Raw genomic sequence first — 21,193 nt, 5'->3', positions numbered from 1 at the left:
CCTCTCCCTCTATCTCACATCTTGACTTCTCAGGCACCACATCTTCCTGGCTTTCTCTCTGTCTCTCCAGTCGCTTCTTCTCAGCTTCCACTTTGACTGTTCCTCCCCTCTCTGGCTCTGCATGTTGGTGTCCCACAGGGCCTTCTCTTGGCTGCCTCTCACCATTCACTCTTGCTCTCAACAACCTCATTTATTCCCATGGCTTCCCATGCATCTATTGTACATAATAACATGAGGGGAGAGGGGAGGGTCCAGAATCAAGCGTAGGGTCCTGTCTCCTGGGAGTCACGCTGAGTCTGCATGTTCATACTGAATTATGAGCAATTGTGGGATGAGTCAGGTTGGAAAGGGTCAGAATGAGTAGTTCAGGGATAAGCAGAAGCAGGTAAAGAAGGGGGAGGACAGTTGCTGGTTAGCACAGTCAGCGTCCTGGATAGCAGAGAATACAGCTCACTGTTCTCAAGTGTGGAGGGAGTGGTAGACACTGTGATGATGTGCATTAAAAGACCGAGTTCAAGGTCTGATAAGAGTGTGATTACAGGGAGGCGCAGGAAAGATGGGCATGCCCAACTGATTCCAAAGTCCAGGAGGTCACCAATGGCAGGGACCCAGGCCACAAGAGCAAGGCCAGCGGGCTGATGGCCTCTGGCCTGGCCTGAACCTTGTCTGTAGTGTGGGCAGGCAGGCATCCAAGGATGTGCTGCCATCCTGGGGCACAAAGTCTTGTGGGTGTTGGTGGGCCCTGTGTGCAGTCCAGAGCACACTGACACATTCGTGGTGAGGCAGGGAAATTACAAATCATTCCTGGTCCCTTCTGTTTTTCAACCTTACATGCCAATAGGACAGAGAATTTCTCAAGGCTCCAACATGGTAGCCACTGATAAAGCAATTTTGTTTTGTGCCTCAGCAGGAGTAAGTTTGCAATCAAGATCCAAAATTGTCTGAGTACGTGTTTATGGCATTTACAGTTAGTAGGAACAGGTAGATTATTCAGTAAATGGTGTTAGAACAATTGGTTATTTAGAAAAAAATTAAGTTAGAGTCCCACCTTAATATCACACACAAAAATAAATCCAATAATTAGTAATTAACTTTACAACTTCCCACAAAAATAAAAGCCCAGGCCCAGACGACTTCACTGATGAATTCTACCAAACTTTCAAAGAAGAAGTAATACCAATCTTTCACAAACTCTTCCAAAAAATAGAAGAAGGAATATTTTCTAACTCATTCTATGAAAAGACAACCCACAGAATGGGAGAAAATATTTGCAAATCATATATCTGATAAGGGATCTGTACCTAGAATATGTAAAGAACTCTCACAACTCAATAATAAAAAGACAACCCAATTTAAAAATGGGCAAAGGATCTGGGTAGATGTTTCTCCAATGAAGATATAAAAACACCCAATATATACATGAAAATATCTCAACTTCATTAGTCTCATTAGGGAAGTGGAAATCAAAATCACAATAAGACATCACTTCACACTTACTAGGATGGCTATAATGGAAAAAAAACCAAACAGACAATAACAAGCATTGGCAAAGATGTGGAAAAATTGGAACCCTCAAACATTGTCAGTGGTAATGCGAAGATCACATCTTAATATATATGCAGCATCATTCACAATAGTGAAAACAAACCAAATGTCTACCAAGTGGTGAATGGATAACCACATTGTGGTCTATCTATATAATGGAACATTATTTGGCAAAAAAAAGAAATGAAGTACTGATACATGCTACAATAGGGATGAACCTTGAAAACATTATGCACTGAAACATTATTCGTGGTTGCAGGGGGATGGAGATGGGGTGGAGATTGGGGAATGACTGCTAATGGGACAGGGTTTCTTTAGGAGAGATGAAAATATTCTGAAATTAGAGTGTGGTGATGGTTGCATAACCCTGTGAATATAGAAAAAATTATTTTATTGTGCACATTTAAAAGGGCGCATTGTATGTTATATAAATTATATCAGAATTAAGCTGATAAATAAATATGAGGTAGACTGAAGATATAAATGTAAAATAACCCTTACAAAGAAAATATAGATGACCTAATCAATAATTTTGGTGTGGGGAAGGCCCTTCTAAGTACAATACTAAACTCAGAGTATATAAAAGACAATATTAACAGATCCAGTACATTGAAATAAACAATCTTCAATATAGAAAGACACTATAAAAATTTAAATACATATTTTTCATAAATTACTTTTGCAACATGAGAAGCAAATATATTTAGAGAATAGTCTTTAAAAATCATTATGAAAAAGATAAATGCCCCAATAATATGCAGTGCTGGCCAGAATGTGGGAAAAGGGGCGCTTATGTGGAGAAACAGTGAGTATGAATTAGTGCAGCCGTTTGGAGGGCAATTTGGTGTCCAGGAGTGACCTGCAAAACATTTCCGATGGCTGAGAAGCACCAGCTGAGAATACCCCACCTACCACACTGAGGCAGGCAGGCTGAGCATCAGTCCCGGGGGATCCATTGAAACGTTCCATGTAAACAGGCTTTGGTCCCAGCATTTCTACTTCTAGAATTGTATCCTCAGATATGCTGCAAAGGCACACAAAGAATGTTTACTACAGCTGTGTCTATAATAGTAAATAAATAATGTCCATTCATAGGAAATTGATTATATAAATGATGCACCCTCACCATCAGATACTGTGGAGCCATTAAAATAATAGCATAACTCGATTCCTGCTGACATAGAAAGATGCTTGAAGTGCATTGTTAGAGAAGGAAAGTAAGTTACAGAATAGTATGTGTAATGTGATCCCAATTTTGAAAAAATAATGATATATGTTTGTATATGCATAGAAAAATGTCAGGATAAATGCACAATGAACTATCCTGTGAGCACCGGATAGTTGGAGGGGAGAGAGTGTACAGAGAGGGAGAAAAAGGGAAATTATCTTGTGGACATTTGAATTATTTTCATACTCTCATAAATGTGGAAAAATAAAGGAATTATCTTCAGAGAATACAAGGAAGGAAGCAGAGAGGGTGAGAGGGAGGGTACAAAGTATGAAGAGTAATTAACAGTGATTATACCCAGGTGATAGGATCATGGGGGATTTTTCCCATTTGCTTATCTGTATTTTCTAATTTTTCAATGTTTTTATTAATTGTTAAAAAAAAAATAGAAGTAAAAGAACTCTTTATGCCTTTCAGCTCACCAGTTAAGACGGGTAAGGAAAGGCCTGCTGATGTGGGTGCAAAAGGAGGCAGTTTCTAAACGATGAAGACATTTAGAAGATAATGATGAGAGAGTTGGTGATGGAAACACATAGAAGAATGAAATCCCAAGTCACATGCTTAGTAATCATGAAAGTGTCTCTTTGAGACATCAGGACCTCAAAATTTTAACGTATACTTTGTGAAACATGGGCTTGAACTTCTAAAGTTCTATTATGCTAATTGATCATTAAAGACAACAGAACTCAAATCACATCTGTGAGTCCAGATGGTGTATAAGGTAACATTTTAATTTGTTAGAAGTCTTAGAACTCCTTTGTCTTTTCTCCTGCTGTGCATGAAGGTAGCTAAATCAATGAGTCAGGTAGGCTCCCAGTCTTAAAGCAGTATGGACAAGAAAGTTTATTCCAACAATATGGCAGTTTTGAAAAACAATCATTTTTTAAACTCTAAAAAGGGTATTTCCATATGTTGTGTATATTGTGTATATATCTGTATCTGTCTGTATATAAAATAGGAATACAATGTAAAGACACTGATGATTACCAGGCATGTATGTTGGGGCTTTCTGAGAGGAACAGTAGACAACAGGGGAGAACCAAGCAAAGAAAATTAAATGCACTAAAAATATGTGAAATTACATTTATGTATTTGTGTTAGGTCAAAAATAGATTCAACAAATATTTGAGGATTTGCTATATGCAGGCCCTGATCTGGGTGCTGAGGTGCATCAGTGAAAGACTCTAACAGACATCCCTACACTCATGAAGCTTATAGTCCAGAAGATAATAAACTGTAGGCATAATACGTTGGTAAATCGTAAATTATGCAACTGTGGTGACATATAAGGAGATAACATAAATAAAAATACCAAGTGAATGAGTAGAAAACCTACACTTCTCCTGTGTGTCCTTCCTTTCCTCTCACTCTACCACCACACACACAACACTGACACCAGATGGATTTTCCAATGCTGCAACACCAGCTGGGTATCCCAAAATCTAACTTAATTCTGACAGTCTACCCGGAGAGTGCATCAGATCCCACAGGTTAAGGGTTCAGTCCCACAAGACTGCCCCCACTCCAGATGCCAATCACAAGGTCCCAGAGTACCTGTACCTTCTGTCTGACTTGGCTACAAATTGGGGGTTTCCCATGACCTCCTCCCCTTTGGATTTAATTATTGCTGGAACAGCTCATCAAACTCAAGGAAACACTTTTGTTTATCAGTTTATTACATAATAAGGAATATGATCAAGGACGCAGATAAACCACCTGATGAAGAGATACACAGGTGAAGCCTGGGAGGGTCCTGAGCATAGGAGCTTCTTCCCCGTGGCGCTGGGTGCATCACCATCCCAGTATGTAGATATGTTTACCAACCCAGAAGCTCTCTGAACTCCGCGATTTTAGGATTTTTATGGAGGATCTATCATTAACTCCATTTCCAGCTCCTCTCCTACCTCTGGAGAATGGAGAGTGGGGCTGAAAACTTCGAGCTTCTGATCACTGCTGGGTCTTTCTAGTGACCAGCCCCCCATCCAGGAGCCCACCAAGAGACACTCCATTAAAACAAAGGACACTGCTGTCACCCAGGAAATTCCAAGGGATTTAGGAACTCTGTGTCAGAACTGGGGTCAAAGACCAAATGTTAACAACACAAGATGCTCCTCATTGTCTTATCACTTAGGAAATAACAAGGTTTTAAAAACTCTTTGCCAGAAACCTGGGTAGAGATCAAGATATATATTTCTATTATCTCACAATGAAGAAATATAATTCTAAGAATTGTAATTAATGGTTAAGTGATAGGTGTATAAAAATTAAATTAAAAGAACATATAAAGGGGGAGGATATAGCTCAGTGGCAGAACATGTGCTTAGCATGTATGAGGTCCTGGGTTCAATCCCCAGTACCTCTATCAAAAGTTTTTTTAATAAATAAATAAACAATTTCTGACCTCCCAAAAGACCATATACACATATTTTAAAACTAAAATAAGAAATTGCTATATCAGTAATTCAATATTTAATACCACCAACAAAAAAAGAAATATATTGAATGGTGTGACATTTAGCAGAGGATTTAAGGAAATTTTTATTCTAATAATAAAAAAAAAAAAAAACTGAAAAAAACACCTAAGAATTAGGTGGCCTAATTCTGGTCCTGATTCCACCACTGCCCAAACTTGGACAAGTTACTTAATTTTTCTATTTCTATATCCTTAACTTGCAAATGGAGACAATATCTGGTCTACTTGCTCTCCTAGGGTTATTTTGACACTCACATGAAGTATAGAAGTATGCTCTAGAAATCATCAAACACTGTACACAAGAATTGTGATTGATAAAACTTTAGGTTGCTTTGATGAACCCAACAAGAGACAAGCCAGTGAAATCAATGCCTGGAGGACCCCAGTAGGTCCAGTTAGAGAAGCATTGCCCTTCAGAATGGTAAACAGGTGACTAAAATACAAGAAGAAAGAGAGGGTTTATTACCATATGTTGCAGGCACACCGGGGGACAGTCAGCTAAAAACAACCCTCCTACCTGCCTTCCACTCTCCTTTAAGAGGGGTTGACTCCCAGCAGCAGTGTTTCTCCAACACAATTCTGCCACCAGGTCATATAGTTAACTGGGGGTGGACCAATATGGTTTTTTCCCAGAGAAACTTTAAAGTAAAAGAGAGAAACAGAGGGATGGACAGCTAGACAGAAGCATTCTGTAGAGCCAGAACAGTTACATTTGAAGTTGGAGCTATGAGCAGCCATCTTTGGACCAGGAAGCCTCGTTGATCTAGAAAGAATGAGGCAGAGCTGAGAAACAGCCCAAACCTCCTTGGGCTGCTGGTACCCTCCAGCCTGGTTCTGGTTCTTCTTGAGACCCAGTTCTTGGGCTCCTTGAGTCATCCTTGAATCCTGATAAATATTCATAGTCTAGCATGAGATAGTTTCTGTTGTCAAAGATCCTTAACTAAACATATAATCTAGGCCAGGCTCATTTGGCAGGGTTACGATTAACAGGCATAGAACAGGGCAGTTAAAAAATAAACCACCTTGCACTGGCTTAACTAGATCATGAACATATTGTGCAACGCTGACAGGTAGAGTCATTCCAACAAAGAGAACGGGAAAATAGGTAAGCAGCTGAGTCAGGAGCAATACAGTCGTCCAGTTAAACTGCACCCACATTTGAAAATGCAATTCAAGATAATGAACCTGCAGGACCAGACAGCGTTTTCGGAGAATTTCTGCTTGCTTGTTTGGAGAGTCACCGCAAAGGAACCTCAAAGTTACAGACTCCACACTGCAAATTACAGAAATTTGGAGAATCATTGACACTATAACTTAACCTCAAAACTATTAAGCAAACCTCAGAAATATCAATAGAATCTCACTGCCCCTGATTCCTATCAGCCTAGAAGGAATGTAGACAATAGCAGTCACCATTCATTTCCTTCATGACTTCATTCATTCAACAACTACTGAGTGCTTACTATGTGCCAAGCACTGTGCTAGGGGCTGGGGATACAGCTGGAGCAAAACTGATGAAGTTCTTGCCTCAAGGAGCTTATGGTCTAAGTGGAGGGAGAGAGATGATATAAAATCAGGATATAACATGTGGGTGTATGTGCTGGAAAGACAAATCAAGCAGGGCAGGTGTGCAGGAATGGTGGATATGTGTTATTTTACATACACTGGTCAGGCACAGCCTCTGAAATAAGGTGATATTTGAACAGACTTCTAAGACGAGCAGGAGAAAGTGATGCAGCTCTCTGGGCCAAGAGCTTTCCAGAGGGAGGGAAGGGCTAGTAAACACCCTAAGGCTGGAGCCAGTGGGAGCCTGTATGATTGGAGCCATGTGAGCTGGGGAAGGGGTGGTGGAGGGTGTCTTGTAGGCCTCGGTAAGGACTTTCACATTTACTCTGAGGAGGGGAGGAGTCACTGAGATTTTGGGTCACTAGAAGAGTGACATGGTCTGACTTAGAATTTAAAAGGCTCACCTGGCTGCTGCATTGAGACAAACTGTAGGGGAGCCAGGGAGAACAGTTAGGAAGCTACGGCCGGAGTCCAGCAGACACATGGCGGTGGATTAGATCACGCAGCAGCCATGGTGATGGTGAGAAGCAGTCCGACTCTGGATAGTGCCGAAGACTCACTGAGGGATTGGATGTGGGTTTTCCAAGAAAGGAGTACAAAATGACTTGTAGGCTTTTGGCTTCCAATGAAGATGCTCCTTCTCAATGCAATACGGACTATTTTTACAGCAAGTACAGAGAGTGGATACAAACGCAGTCTGGTCTTCATGGATCTGAGAGCTGCCTGTGCTGAAGTAGCTCAGCAAGGGTCTGGGCTGACACGGACCAAAAACTGGAGCAAGGCATTGGGCAGAGCTGATGAACAATGTGACTGGAACAGAAGGCATCTGTAGGTCAAAGCCAGATGTTAAGATACCAAGATAAGGGGAAATACTGAAAGTAAAGTCAAGGCCAGAGTTCAGAGTTTCAGTCTAATTTGCGATGCAAAGGCAATCATTCAAACGGGACAAGACCAATGATAATTTATGAAATAAGAGGCATTCTGCTGAAAGACTTTGAGTATAGCATCTCATTTAATTCTTACAATGCTAATTAGGTGTCATTAGCCCTATTTTACAAATGAGGAAGCTCAAGGGGGTGAGTAAGTTACACATGGCTGGTAAGTGGTGGAACGCAGTTTTTAGTTTGGATCTGACTCTGTGGGAGTGGTAAGCATAAGTGGAAGCAGGGTCCAAGTATACAGACAAATCTGGATCCAAGTTTGCGGTTTAAGCTGGGCATGAAGAAACAGGCTTGGTCTGCTGTTTGGATCAGGAGCCCAGGCTCTGGCAAAGTTCCACATTCACCCTACTGCAGCAGCACCAAAAGCTAATAAATAAGCAAGGCACAGCAGATGCAGACAGCTGTAATAGAAGGTAAGTATTCTGCTTAGCTAGGTTTGTAACACTGCCACCACACTGTACCAAAGCATCAAGGATAAACATGCAAATGCAATGGAATTTGACTGTCAGACCTCTGCACTGGAACGGAGACAGTGCTCCAACATGGGTAATCAGTCACCTTTTCTATAAGATACTTGTTACATATCAAGCGTTGGAAGAGCTAATAAAGATCCTTCTCTTCACTTGGCTTATTTAAGGAGCCTGCCCTAGGCACTATGAGGAAAGCGCTTGGTGATCTCACAATACTCTTTCAAAAGGTAAACAACCTTGGAGGGGGAGGGTATAGCTCAGTGGTAGAGTGCCTGCTTACCACGCACAAGGTCCTGAGATCAATCCCCAGTACTGCCATTAAAAATAAATAAACCTTATTACCCCCTCTAAAAATAAAAAAAATAAAAAAGGTAAACAACCTTGGGCTTCCAATACCTTCCCTTTCCTTCACCAAATGGCAAGGGTGCATTGAACAGAAAATTTCATTCTCACTCTGCTTAAGACACGTTAATGCACTTAGTTCAACACAGCTATTTCAGAACTAAGACCTATAAGCAATACATACTGGTAAGGGCTAATCATCGTGGCTATTAGAGCAGGTTAGGATTCCACAAGGCGCTGTCCTGTTGAGTTGTACCAGGTAGGCTGCATTGTTAAGCTCAAGTAATTTGCATCTTCTAAGTTAACAAGGAACCTAGGTCCATAGAGTAAGTGACACTCAAGTGACAGAGAGTGAGTTGATGGAAGAGGGTCCAGAATTTGGATCTCCCAATTCCCAGTTTGTCCTTTTTCTTCCCTATCCAGATTTTTTTTTTTCTCTATCCAGATTTTAATATTAGACTTGAATAATAAGCAATCCTAATGTGAACAGGCATAGGGTAAAACTAAAATTACTAATATTAGATATATGATAAACCCATTTTAGGGTAGAGCCTCTGTTTTGAATTCAACAGTAAATGGGAATTGAAAAGGCTGGTATTAGGAAGTGAGCAATTCAAAGAACATGACAACCAGCTCACTAATTAAATAAGCAACCTAATACACACCACAGCATCTGATGAAAAACAGTACTTTTTAATAAAGTAATTTTATAAGGAACAATACTGTGTGAAACCTACACTATTTTAACCTAGGAGCAAAGGTGATACCATACTGGATTTTATTTTAAAAACACTATTTGATTCATAATGCTCTTCCTACTCCTTAGATGTAAGCCCCAGTATAAATTATATAATTGGTTCAGTCTTTATGATATAAACCACCTGTTCCCAAGCTGCAGCGACTGCAGTAGGAAATAAGCGAGACTATCATCACTGAGGTGGCTGCATACGGATCCCTAAGGTGTGGTCATGACTTCGTCGTGCGGTTATTTGGAATTAGAAATTCTGATTCCTGTTGTAGTTAAAGTAAACTAAACCCAGCAAGCCTGGTAGGGTTAATTGAATGGGAAAGACTTGGTTTCTTATTTGGGAGGAAGTGAATGAACAGGAACTCTCAACTGCTGGTAAGACTGTAAATCAGTACACTCGCTTTTGGACAGAAATACATCTCACAGACTAGAAGATACGCATTCTCCGTGACCCAACAATTATACTTGTAGATATACATCCTGAAGACACTCTTCTACTTGTTTGTAAGAATTCTCACTGCAAACATGTTTGTAGCAGCAAAATTCTGAAAACAAGTATTTTAAAAATGGATACATTGCAACACAGCGATTAAAATGGAATTAGAGCTACATGCATCAGCAGAAATTTGAGAATGTTGAGTGAAAAATCACAAGTTGAAAAAAAATGAATATGAGACTTTAAAATATACAAAATATTACATGTTTACAAAATCATTAGTAAAAGTAAACTACATGAGAATGATAACTAAAATTCAGAAAAGTGTCTACCTGAGGAGAGGGGCAGGGAAGTTAAGATGTGGGAGGGTTAGAGAGGGCTGCAATCCTATCTGTAGGTGTTTATCTGGTGCAAATCGACATCAGATGAACTGATAAAGCAAGTGGTATATACATTCTTTTTAATTGACACAATTTTTCTGTTTGAAATCTTATTTAAATAACCAAAAAAAAAATGTATGTGGGTGTGTAGTACGGAGTGAGGGGGGAGGGGGGTTTGCTGTCTCCAAATTAAGCCTTCTAAGATTAACAAATAGCTCTAAAACTTGTGATGCCAAGCCATCAGTTTAGAGATGTGACTAATCTCATGACATAGATCATCCCAAAAGTCTGAAAGCTGCACCACAGCTGTAACATTCCTCTACGTCAGAATTAGTCATTTAAAAAGTAAATTATTTTTGGACTTACGACAGCAGAGTAGGAACCTTTAGACCTCACTATGCCATAGAAAAACTGACTTAACAATATAGGGTCCAGAAAAACCTGTATGAGAACTCCAGAAACCAGGTAGGAAGTCACAGTACCCCTAGACAATCTCAAAGCCAAGAGCAGGTACATTTAAATGAGTAAGAAAAGCTGTTTTATTTCAACCACCTCAACGCTCCCTCAAGCCACCTTGTAGCTTCACCCTAAGAAGGGATAAGAGAGGACTAGAACAATTGTCCAATGTTCTAGGCTTTGGGCGGCTGCTCAAAAGGCTGATTTCAGTCTGACCTGACTTAAAGCACACCTTTGGATGCCTGGGGGCCACCAAGAACAAGAGAGCTCAGGGGACTGTTGCAGCGCCAGAGAACTTGCAGTACCTCAGACAGACACCAAACAGAGCAAGACTACAATCTCCTGGAAAAGAAACTGCTAAACCTGGTGTGGGGGTGGAGGGTTGAGAAGGGATACACGCACAAGTATAGTGATACACAACCCCGTAAAAGGTCTGAGAATCTCTAGCTGGGATGATTGGTGGATATTCCCCAGTACCAAGCAGTCTGTAAAGACAGGCAGAGGTACCTGTTTTTCCAAATACAAAAATCAGAACAAAAAGTAACAAGTCACATAAAAAAACAGGAAGCATGGCCCAAAGAAACAAATCTCTATTAAACTGACCAAATAGAAATGGAGATCTATGAATTACTTTGCAATCTGAAATAATCACCGTAATAATCATAAACAATCATCTTAATAATCAGTGTGCTACAATACACAAAATTAGGAAAACAATGCATGAGTAAAATGAGGATCCAACATTTAGAAACTGTAAATTCACTAGAGAGAATCAACATCAGACTTGATCAAGCAGAAGAATCAGTGTACTGGAAGACAGTTCAACAAGAAACAAACAAACAAAAAGAATGAACAAGAAAGCCTAAGGGACTTATGGGACAAGTAAGTGGACCAATGCATATTAAAAGCCAGTCTGAAAAGGCTACATACAGTATGATTCCAAAATCTAACATTCTAGAAAAGGCAAGAGAATGGAGAGTAAAAAGGTCAGTCATCACTTCGGTTGAGGGGAGGAAGATGAGTAGGCAGAGCACAGGATTTTTAGGGCAGTGAAACGACTCTGTATGATATAATGGTGGATACGTATCATTATACACTTGTCCAAACCTACAGTATGTACAATACCAAGAGTAAAACTAATTAATGTGAACTATGGACTTACAGTGATACTGATGTGTCAATGTATACTCACCAATTGTAACAGATTCACCACTCTGATGGGGGATGCTGTTAATGCGGGAGGCTATGCACGTGTGGGGACAGTAGGTATACCAGAAATCTTTGTACTTTCTGCCTTCATTTTTCCTGTGAACCTAAAACCACTTTAAAACATAAATTTTTTTAAGGCTTCAAACAATAATCCAACTTTACACCTCAAGGAACTAGGGGAAAAAAGAACTAAACCCAAAGTTATCAGAAGGAAGGTAATAATAAAAATTAGAACAGAAATAGAATAGAGAATACAAAAGATACAAATTCAAGAAATGCCTAGCTACAGTAAGAGAAAAAGGATTCAACATAAATCAGAAATCAAAGGAGATATTACCGCTGATGCAGAAAGGGATGAGACTATAATGAACAACTGTATGCCAACAAATTGGATAACCTAGAAGAAACAGATAAATCTAAATGTGCAAACCTACGAAGAGTGAATTGTGAAGAAAATAAAAATCTGAACAGATCTACAACTAGTAAGGAGATTGAATCAGTCATCAAAAACCTCCCAACAAAGAAAAGCCCAGGACCAGACGGCTTCATGAAAGCAGTCTACCAAACATTTAAAGAAGAATCAATACCAGTCCTCCTCAAACTCTTCCAAAAAACCTGAAGAGGGAATACTTCGAAACTCATTCTATGAAGTCAGCACTGTCCTGATACCAAAATCATACGAAGATGTAAGAAAACTACAGACCAATATAACTGATGAATATTGATATAAAAACCCTCAAAAAAATACTAGCAAACTGAATCCAACAGCACATCAAAAGAATTACCCATTATGAATAAGTGGGATTCCTAGAATACAAGAATGGTTCAACATATGAAAATCAATCAGTGTAATGTACATTATCAGGATGGAGGACAAAACCCATGATTATCTCATTTGATAGAGAAAAAGCACTTGACAAAATTCAACACCTATTCATGATTTGAAAAACTTTCAACAAAATAGGAACAGAAGGAAATTACTTCAACATAATAAAGCTACATGTGAAAATCCACAGCTAACATCATACCAAACGGTGAAAAACTGAAAGCTTCACAAGAGCTTGCCTTTTTAAGGTAACTTGAGTATATATTTAAATTCACATGTGACAATGATATTCATCCAGAAAATATCTGCATTTTAAACACATTTGTGAATCCAGATGAAAGCAATAAATAGGTCAGTGAGAAGAAGTCCAGATATTAAGAGAACTATGTTCAAAACAGGAATGGAAGACAAACAGAAAAGTGAGGTTAAGGAAGAATATCTGGATAGATGAGTAAGTTCTTGAACAAAGAAAAGATGATCTATCGTAATACATTTAAAGGAGGTTCCTCCAACTGCAAAGTTCAAAGTTTCCACACAAATCTTACGTAACAGTTTTGAAATCTATAAAGGTTTATTTCATTTTAATGTGTGAAGTTAAGTCAACACGAGATTTTTGTGTAAAGAGACTTTTCTTCTTTTAAGACTTTTAGCCTAATGTAGTTTAAACTATAGCCACAATTTAAAGACGCTGGAAAGTGGAACTAGGTAAGATTCTGCTAGTGCTCTTCATTCCAGCAGGTAGTTTTCATTACCTAAAGAGTTAAACAGGAGCCATATTTGCTGGCCATATTTTATTTGTCCTTTTTTTCCCTTCAAACAGGATAATCAAAGATACAGACGGTACTCAATAAAATAGATGAAACAAATTCTAAGAAACTGCAATGCCACATGCTACATTTAACCTAATTTTATTCATGCTTGCCTTGGGATGAGGAATAGATCATTCAGTAAAAACATACAGTAAAAACAAAATATGTCTTATCATGTACAACTTTTAAACTACAATAATGATGTACCTTAATTACTTCCATGCACACAAGTCTAACATTACAGGTTTGTTTTTTTTTTTTTTAAAAATAAGCACAATTAAGACTTCTAGGAGCATTTTATAATAAAGTAATTCCTAATTTTTCTTTGTAGATAGATCAAGCACCTCCAAAATACAAATTCCTATACACAGTGAGCGCTTTACTTAAAATGAATACTTAAGTAAATTAAGTACGTGGACAGCCTTAGGATAAGCTGACATTATATATTCAGCTAAGTAGGCAACAAACCATAGTGCCAAATGGAAAAAGTGTATTTGCAAATAAATTTCAAAAACTAAGTTAACATTTTATAATTAAATACAGAAAATATACTGATTTGCTAAAATAAATAAGATGTGATGTAGTAACACTTCACTATAAAGAATGCATACCAGGACATTTATAAACGGTGAGTGAATCTTATTAAGAATAGTTTACTACATTAAACGCTGGCTAAATAGAAGTGCATACTGTGAAGCACTATGGGTGGTATATGTTTCGCCACATACTTCTGTTACCTTGAGGTAGATAACACATGTGTACCAAATTCGGCATTCATTTTCAGTTGCTGCTGGTATCATGTGTTTTTAAGAAATGTGTACAGTATGAAAAACTTGAAAATACTCATGAATGAAAAATGTTTTAGGAAAAAAATAGATATTTTCATGCAATTATGTACAGTCTCACTGTGTAAATTTCAAGGCAAGATTTTTGTTTCCTGTAAAACAGATCATTGTTCTATGAGAGAATGTATTTTTACTTGTCTTAGTGCATTTCTTTCGTCTTCTCCTGCATTGCATTATTTTGCTCTAATCTTTATTTTTGTGTGCAAACGACATGCCAGTTAAAATGAAAACCATCTCACATGTAGGAAAAAAAGTCTGGATTTTAAAAACCAAGAATAAAATCCTTTCTAAATGACACCATCTGATTCAAGTAAAAAATGACTTAAAACACTAGTAATAAAAAAGACAAAACACATTTCATGAAGAATACAAAGAGAAATGTCTGCTGAGTGTTTTAGTTCAGATGTTTCAGAATGCTGCTATATGTTTTATGAGGAATCTGAGGGGAAGATTTCATAGCAGAAGGTGTTAATGTGGCCTGTATCGACTTAAGTGGTGACCCAACTGGACTGTGAAACTGCGGGATGCCTATGGATTCAAGCTGCTTGTTAAAGAGGAACTCCCCACTGTTGTTCAGAAATCCTTCCTCATTTCCTCTCTCCCCAAGCTTCCCATCCTCTACCGGCTCAGTTTCTAGCATCTCAGTATCTTCTTTCCTGCTAAAGAACTTGTCCAAGTAACTGGTGTAAGTGTTTTCTTTTTCAATTTGCTCATCCTTCCTTACCTCACAACAAAACTGATTTATAAGAAAACAGTCCTCCCTACCACCCACAAACTGGCTATCCCAAGAAGACTGGTACAGGGCTCCTAACTGAGCCAAATTCGCCATTCCTTTTTCCTGTTTTTCTCGGCTTACTGACTTTGATATCAAACTTTTCAATTCTAGTTGGGACACTGAGCTATTCAAGTCATTTAATTTGTCAACAACATCAGTAGGCTCATGTTGTGAGCTAAGCTGAATAGTTCCTGCAATAAAGGAATCAAAGTCAAACCCCTGATTCTTTTCCCTTTCTTTTTCAGTCAGTTGCTGTGATGCTTCCTCCAGAGCTATCTGGGCTTTAACCAACCCATTCCTTTCACATTTTGACTTGCCTCTCTTATCAGATTTTTCTTTGCTTTGTTCCTTCCAATTGGAAAGATCTATAATAAGCTTGGGTTCATAGTAATGATTAACTTCACTCTCTCTCCAAACTAAGTTATCTAAATATGATGACGACCTCATTTTGTAGTTACAAGTATGGCTACACTCCAGATCACAATATTTGTTTTCATGATGATCTGGGTACTGCCAACAAGGCTCAGTAGAGTAATTGGTGTCAAAAGCAGGATCCTCCAAATACTTTTCACGATCTCCATCCAAATATTTTCGAGGATCAACTTGTACTTCTTCTTCATCAGTGACATCAGACAGAGCTCTTGGGTCAAGCTGAACTTCATCAATGTCAAAGTTATTATGTATAGGCCAATCATGCTCTGAAAACTGACAGTCATGGTACCTGAAAAAAAAAATTATACATTAGTATTAGTCTAGGTGATTTCACTTTCAAATTCACTGAGCGCCTTTTAGGTCAAAGCACCGTGCTCATTAGGTCTATGAGAGTGTAAGTTATGAGCTTTCCTCCAGGAACTTATAATCTTAATGGATAGGTAAGCTCTGTTACTATAGAAAGCAGTACGAAGCAATATTCGGTAATTACCAATGTAGTATATAAGTACACAAACTACACGTAAACATCTGAATGGCTGGCATGTCTAATAGTTCAATTTCAACACTGGCCATAAAATGCAGATCTCTAATCTCAATCAGGTGTCTTACAGATTTTCACTTTACTGGTAGTAAGGCAAACTAGAAGAAAGCTTGCTGGAACTCAGCATGAAGAGAAAAACAAAACAAAACAAAAACAAAAACAAAAAAACCCACTCTCCATATATATGTGCTACTGAATGTGGTATCCTCTTACTGACACATTACAGCAAGGTGACCACACCATGCCCAAAGCAGAGGCAGACTGAGACACACATGAAAACACTGGGAGTTGGGGAGGAGGAAATAGAAGAGACTGGATGACTTAACTAAGTATGATAGAAAATGTGGAGACTGGAAGACATCTGGGCATGTGAAGAAAGAACTATACACAGATGGTAGGAATGTTCATACTGAGAAAAAAAAATAACTGGTTGGCAGATGTATGTAAACAAACTCTCAAATACCTCAATGTTTGAGGAGTAGAAAATGCAACAAGTAAACAAATTTCAACATTAACTACTTCTTGTTTCAAAGTAGCATTTAACTTTTCCCATTATGTATATCCTAAGCAGTAACTATTAAATAGTTAAATTACATAAAGGCTATTCAAAGATAGCAGTAAGTTTAGCAGAAATTCAAAATAACCATTACTAAATTTTTAAGACTTCTATATTATCTTACCACAAACAATTTAAAAATAAAACTCACATTATGGATTATTGAAAATAAAATATTTTTCTAACTTAGGATCAAGTTACCTTTCCCAGTTATAAATGTGACTATGAGTTTCATCCATAAGCAAAATATCATCAACTTCATCTTCAATATGAAAAGGATGACTTGAAATTGGCTCATCCATTGGAAAAGAATAAATGCTCATGTAAGGATGGGAAAGCGCTTCTTCTGCTGTCAACCGATCCATGGGGCTAAATGTCAAAATTTGTTCCAGGAAATCCAGTGCTGCAAAAGAGAGAAACAAAACACCTTAACTGTACCAGAGGTCCACCAACCCATAAAGGGAAAAAGGGGATTATACAATTAAAAAGTAAGTTAAATGTGTCAGAGAAATAAAACTAGTTTGCTTGATTTGTAGATTAAAAAGAAAAGACGATGTGTCCAACACACTTTGTAAATATTCTTTCAGGCTAAGCTCCTTACCCAGCCTGAACTACACTGGCACAGTGTCACCAGCCCTACACCACCACACCACCACATACTTGTATGCCAATCTTCAACTCTGAATCATTTCCACCTTCCACTTTCTCTGTTCCCTAGCCATAGAATACAGATGAATGTATTCATGAATGAATGAAGCTAGATGCAAAATCGCATGTCTATCTGGCTCACTACAAATTCATACTGTGGAATTTCCATTTGGCCTTTGCTATTGCTCAGCAATGTTCCACACCATCTATCTGTGCTCTCAACCTTCTGTATCATTCTCAACAGATAAACCCACTTCACGTTTATCTCAATCCCTATTTCTTCACTATGGTCTGTCACACATCTATTTATCCTTACTTTCTGTCTCAAAGGAAAAGCTAGCTAGCCTTTCTCTCTAAAACAATCTGTACTCTAGAAAGACCCTATTCTCAATTCCCAATATCTTATTAACATGAAGAATAGCTGACATTTTTATAGCCATTTATATTTTACAAAGTGCTTTGACATACATTATCTCATTCAATCCTCAAATCAGTCCAGTAAAGTAATAAAGAGAAGAAACCCAAAGCTCACTGTTATTCATACCTGTCAGTGTCCCAGGGCTGAGGTTCCTTCCTTTGCTCCCCCTTTTCCCACTCCGATTATACTACCCCAATCTAGGAAGTCATTTCATTATGTATCAAGCTGTTCTTGGTTCTCCTGCAAAAGTGTCAGTCTTAGAGTATCTCTTGCCTTGAGACACATGGGCCCTGGTCTAAGGCACAGTTATGGATGGCTGACCCAGCACAATCACAATTCTCAGAGGGACGGAGGATACATATCTAGTTACACAAGAGGAATTTCCTCTAAAATCCCTAACATTTGGACACTGTAGGCAGCAGGTAGAAAAAGGCAAAGGTAATAAAGAAAGTAGTCAGGCTGAGCTCCCAAGTATATGCAAATATAGAACATCTCCATCATTGCTGAAAATTCTACTGGACAGCACTGCTCTAGAGGAAATTGGTCTATTTACTACAATGGCACCGAAGTATGCTAAGATACGGAAATAAGTGGTAAACTATAGAGAAAGGGAGGATGAAAAGCACGGAGGGAATTTTTTTTTAAAAAAAAGGGTATTCATCTAAAGACACTAACCAGAGTAGGGTTCCTAGGAGTCTTAATGTGTTAATTCATATGTACTTAATCTTGTTTGCTTTCTCCTTCTGAAGATCATGAATAGAATGTGAGAAAACAACATGTATTATTCTTTGCCTCAGAAGGTACTCTGCCCAAAAATAAAACTACACTGTTTATCAAGAAGAAATTGGTGTTGGGGGGTGGGGGTGGGGAGGGTGGTATAGCACAGTGGTAGAGTGCACGCCTAGCATGCATGAGTTTCTGGGTTCAATCCCCCAGTATCTCCATTAATTGATTAAGAAATTGGTGTAGAGCAGATCTATGTAATAAATCTTTAGTCTCAGGAACTTTAAACATCTGCATTTCACTTGCATGTGAGCACAGTTCTGCTGCCTGTGAACACCAAGGATCTTTGCTCAATGGTTAATTTAATGAGTCTATTACCAAAGACATTCATTCAACACATTATGAACAAATCCCAGCCATCAGCCAAATATCTGGATTGGCTCCCAGATGACTAAGTCATGGTCCTCACCCCAATGAGGGTAGAGAAAAAGACAATTCAGTGTAACCAGATCACAAATCCCTCAACAGCAATGTCCTCTATCACTAGCTTGCCTCTTTTGATAAGACCCAGCAACGGTGACATCGACTCCAAAGCCAACCAGGTTATCCCTGAGCACTCTCAACTTGGCTGAGCAGGGTCATACCTGTAGAGGGTCCTCCCCATCCCACCTCTAGATTCTGATTTAATAATCTGCATTTTTAAAGAGCTCCCACAGATGCTCTGAGGTATAGTCAAGTGCTATGTGACTACTGTTCAGTTATGAAAAGGGATGTCATGACAGTGGCTACAAGGTTAGGAGCAAGAAAGCCATCAGCATATTCACTGATTGTGAAGATAGTCCAAAAGACTGGTTAGAAACGGAGACCTACTGAGAAGGAAGCTTGCAAAACTGGTTGAAATTAAACAGTTGCTTCCTTTTCATTTAGGCATTCACTATATGAGTTCCCGGCATATGTGAGGGGGGAATAAAAAGATAATGTCATCACGGTTTTGCCATTCAGTACCTATTTCTCAAAACACTTGCTACTTTAAAATATTTAGATATACACTAACCTGCACCATGTACAATGAAAAGAGTGGGTGATGCAAATAATGTATGTATAAATAAGAGAAAAGGTTTAAAATGTTTAGGAAACTAAATACCCCTAACTTTGTGATTCATGAAAGAACCATACAATCCTGGCAGGGATGTAGCTAAATACAGTAGAATTCCTAAAGATATAAGACACAATCAACTTTTAAGAAAGATATTTTTCATGGCTATTGCTCTTCTTCTAAAAAAAAAAAAATGTCATCTTATTACAGATAACTACTACAAGAGTTACTTTTGTATCTTATTTGTATCAAGAAGTCCTAAAGATATGTCTATTTTGAGATATGAAATTATCTGCTTTAATGGTCAACTGAGTTTTTACTCTCTTTTTTTCATTTTTTAAGTTTTTTTGGGGGGTGGAGGTAATTAGGTGTATTTATTTTTAGAGGCAGTACTGGGGACTGAACCCAGGACCTTGTGCATGCTAAATATGCACTCTACCATTTGACCTATACCCTCTCCTCTCCAAGTTCCTACTACTTTCAAGTTTGCACAAACTCTCACATTTAGCACCTAATATCCCTAATACCAATCCTCAAACTTTTATGTTAACAAGTTTGCTCATGTGGAGTTTCGATCTTTCTTCCACCTCTTCCTTGCCCTGAAACCTTCGATTTTCCCTCATTCAATTCACTCTTTCATATCTAAATCACGTTCGTATTCATACCCACACTTACCATATAACCCCCACAGAACCCCATTCTAGCTTAGTGAGAGCCAGTGATTCAATACGCTTACCTATAGTAGACAATCAGAGGTGTAAGCTGGAAAAGTAGATGGAGTTAGAACCAGGAGGGAGAGGTATAATTTCTAGAATCTGGAAAATTATTCAGAGCAAAGACACAGATCCCAGCCTAAATGCCAGGCCAGAAAAGGGAATGCAAAATCTGAAGCTTTAGGCATGACTTAAGGGTCTGAAGACTATTTGGGAGAATGCTGCATATAAAGGGTAAAAAGCTAAAGCTTCCCTACACAGATCCCACTTACACACAAACACACCATTACATGATGGTTACTCCTAAGTCACAATACCTTCTCGACTAATTCCTGGAAGCAGCTGAGTTAAAGGTTTGTGTGGCTCAGTCATGTCATTTCTAATGTAAACTGGAATTACGCTGAGAAGCTCCTGACGATCTTCCTCATGTACAACAGGAATAGATTCTAAAATCAGCTGCATTTGTTCAAGTTCATGTGCACCTGAGTTAGATTAAAAAAACACCAAATACAACATAAATAAACACATTTCTCAATGCTTACTTATTTGGCAATAAACACTCTAAAGCTAAGGAAGATAAATATTGTAACGACTGCTGGGGGGAATATAGTTTTAACTGAATCATTAATCAGCAGATTTCATTGCTTTGAATACCTTCAATCAGCTCAAAAAGCGTATCTATTTCAATTTCTGCTCACTGATATGTTTAGTTTCAGCTGCTTTGTTTCCATAAGAAACTGACTTGTAGTCTGGCCTCATATTAAGGTACCACAAAAGTAGTGAAAAAAACAATTAATTGGGATTCAAAAGACCTGGATACTAGTCTTAACTGTACCACTAATTAACTCACTATAAATTTGAGAATACTCAACATGGTGATGAGTTGATTTCACAATCAATAAAATAGAGGCTTGGACTTGATTTGTGAAACAGTTTTATAGGTATGTGTTAGGCTCAGTTAACATTTCAGGACCACTATTAAAGAAATAAAAGGGAAATTTTAAGCTAAATGGGCAA

The 21,193-nt window shown here is 38.3% G+C and overlaps 1 protein-coding gene across 4 annotated transcripts in view; it reads right to left on the bottom strand.

The window, feature by feature from the left end:
• Positions 1–13,512: 13,512 nt before the first annotated feature.
• MAPK6 (mitogen-activated protein kinase 6) overlaps positions 13,513–21,193 on the bottom strand; it is a 39,119-nt gene continuing 31,438 nt past the window's right edge. For all 4 annotated transcript variants that reach the window (XM_045506248.2, XM_074366132.1, XM_010969506.3 and 1 more), the window contains exons 4-6: positions 20,494–20,658; positions 16,780–16,981; positions 13,513–15,770 (exon numbers count right to left, since the gene is read on the bottom strand). In XM_045506248.2, coding sequence (XP_045362204.1) covers positions 14,669–15,770; positions 16,780–16,981; positions 20,494–20,658 — 1,469 coding nt within the window. In that variant the 3' untranslated portion in view covers positions 13,513–14,668. The remainder of the gene's footprint in view (positions 15,771–16,779; positions 16,982–20,493; positions 20,659–21,193) is intronic.

This window comes from Camelus bactrianus, chromosome 6, assembly GCF_048773025.1.
Source record: "Camelus bactrianus isolate YW-2024 breed Bactrian camel chromosome 6, ASM4877302v1, whole genome shotgun sequence".
In the NCBI taxonomy this organism is placed as follows: Eukaryota; Metazoa; Chordata; class Mammalia; order Artiodactyla; family Camelidae; genus Camelus; species Camelus bactrianus.
The sequence above is the reverse complement of the archived record's forward strand: the minus strand, read 5'-3'. Positions and strand labels throughout refer to the sequence as shown.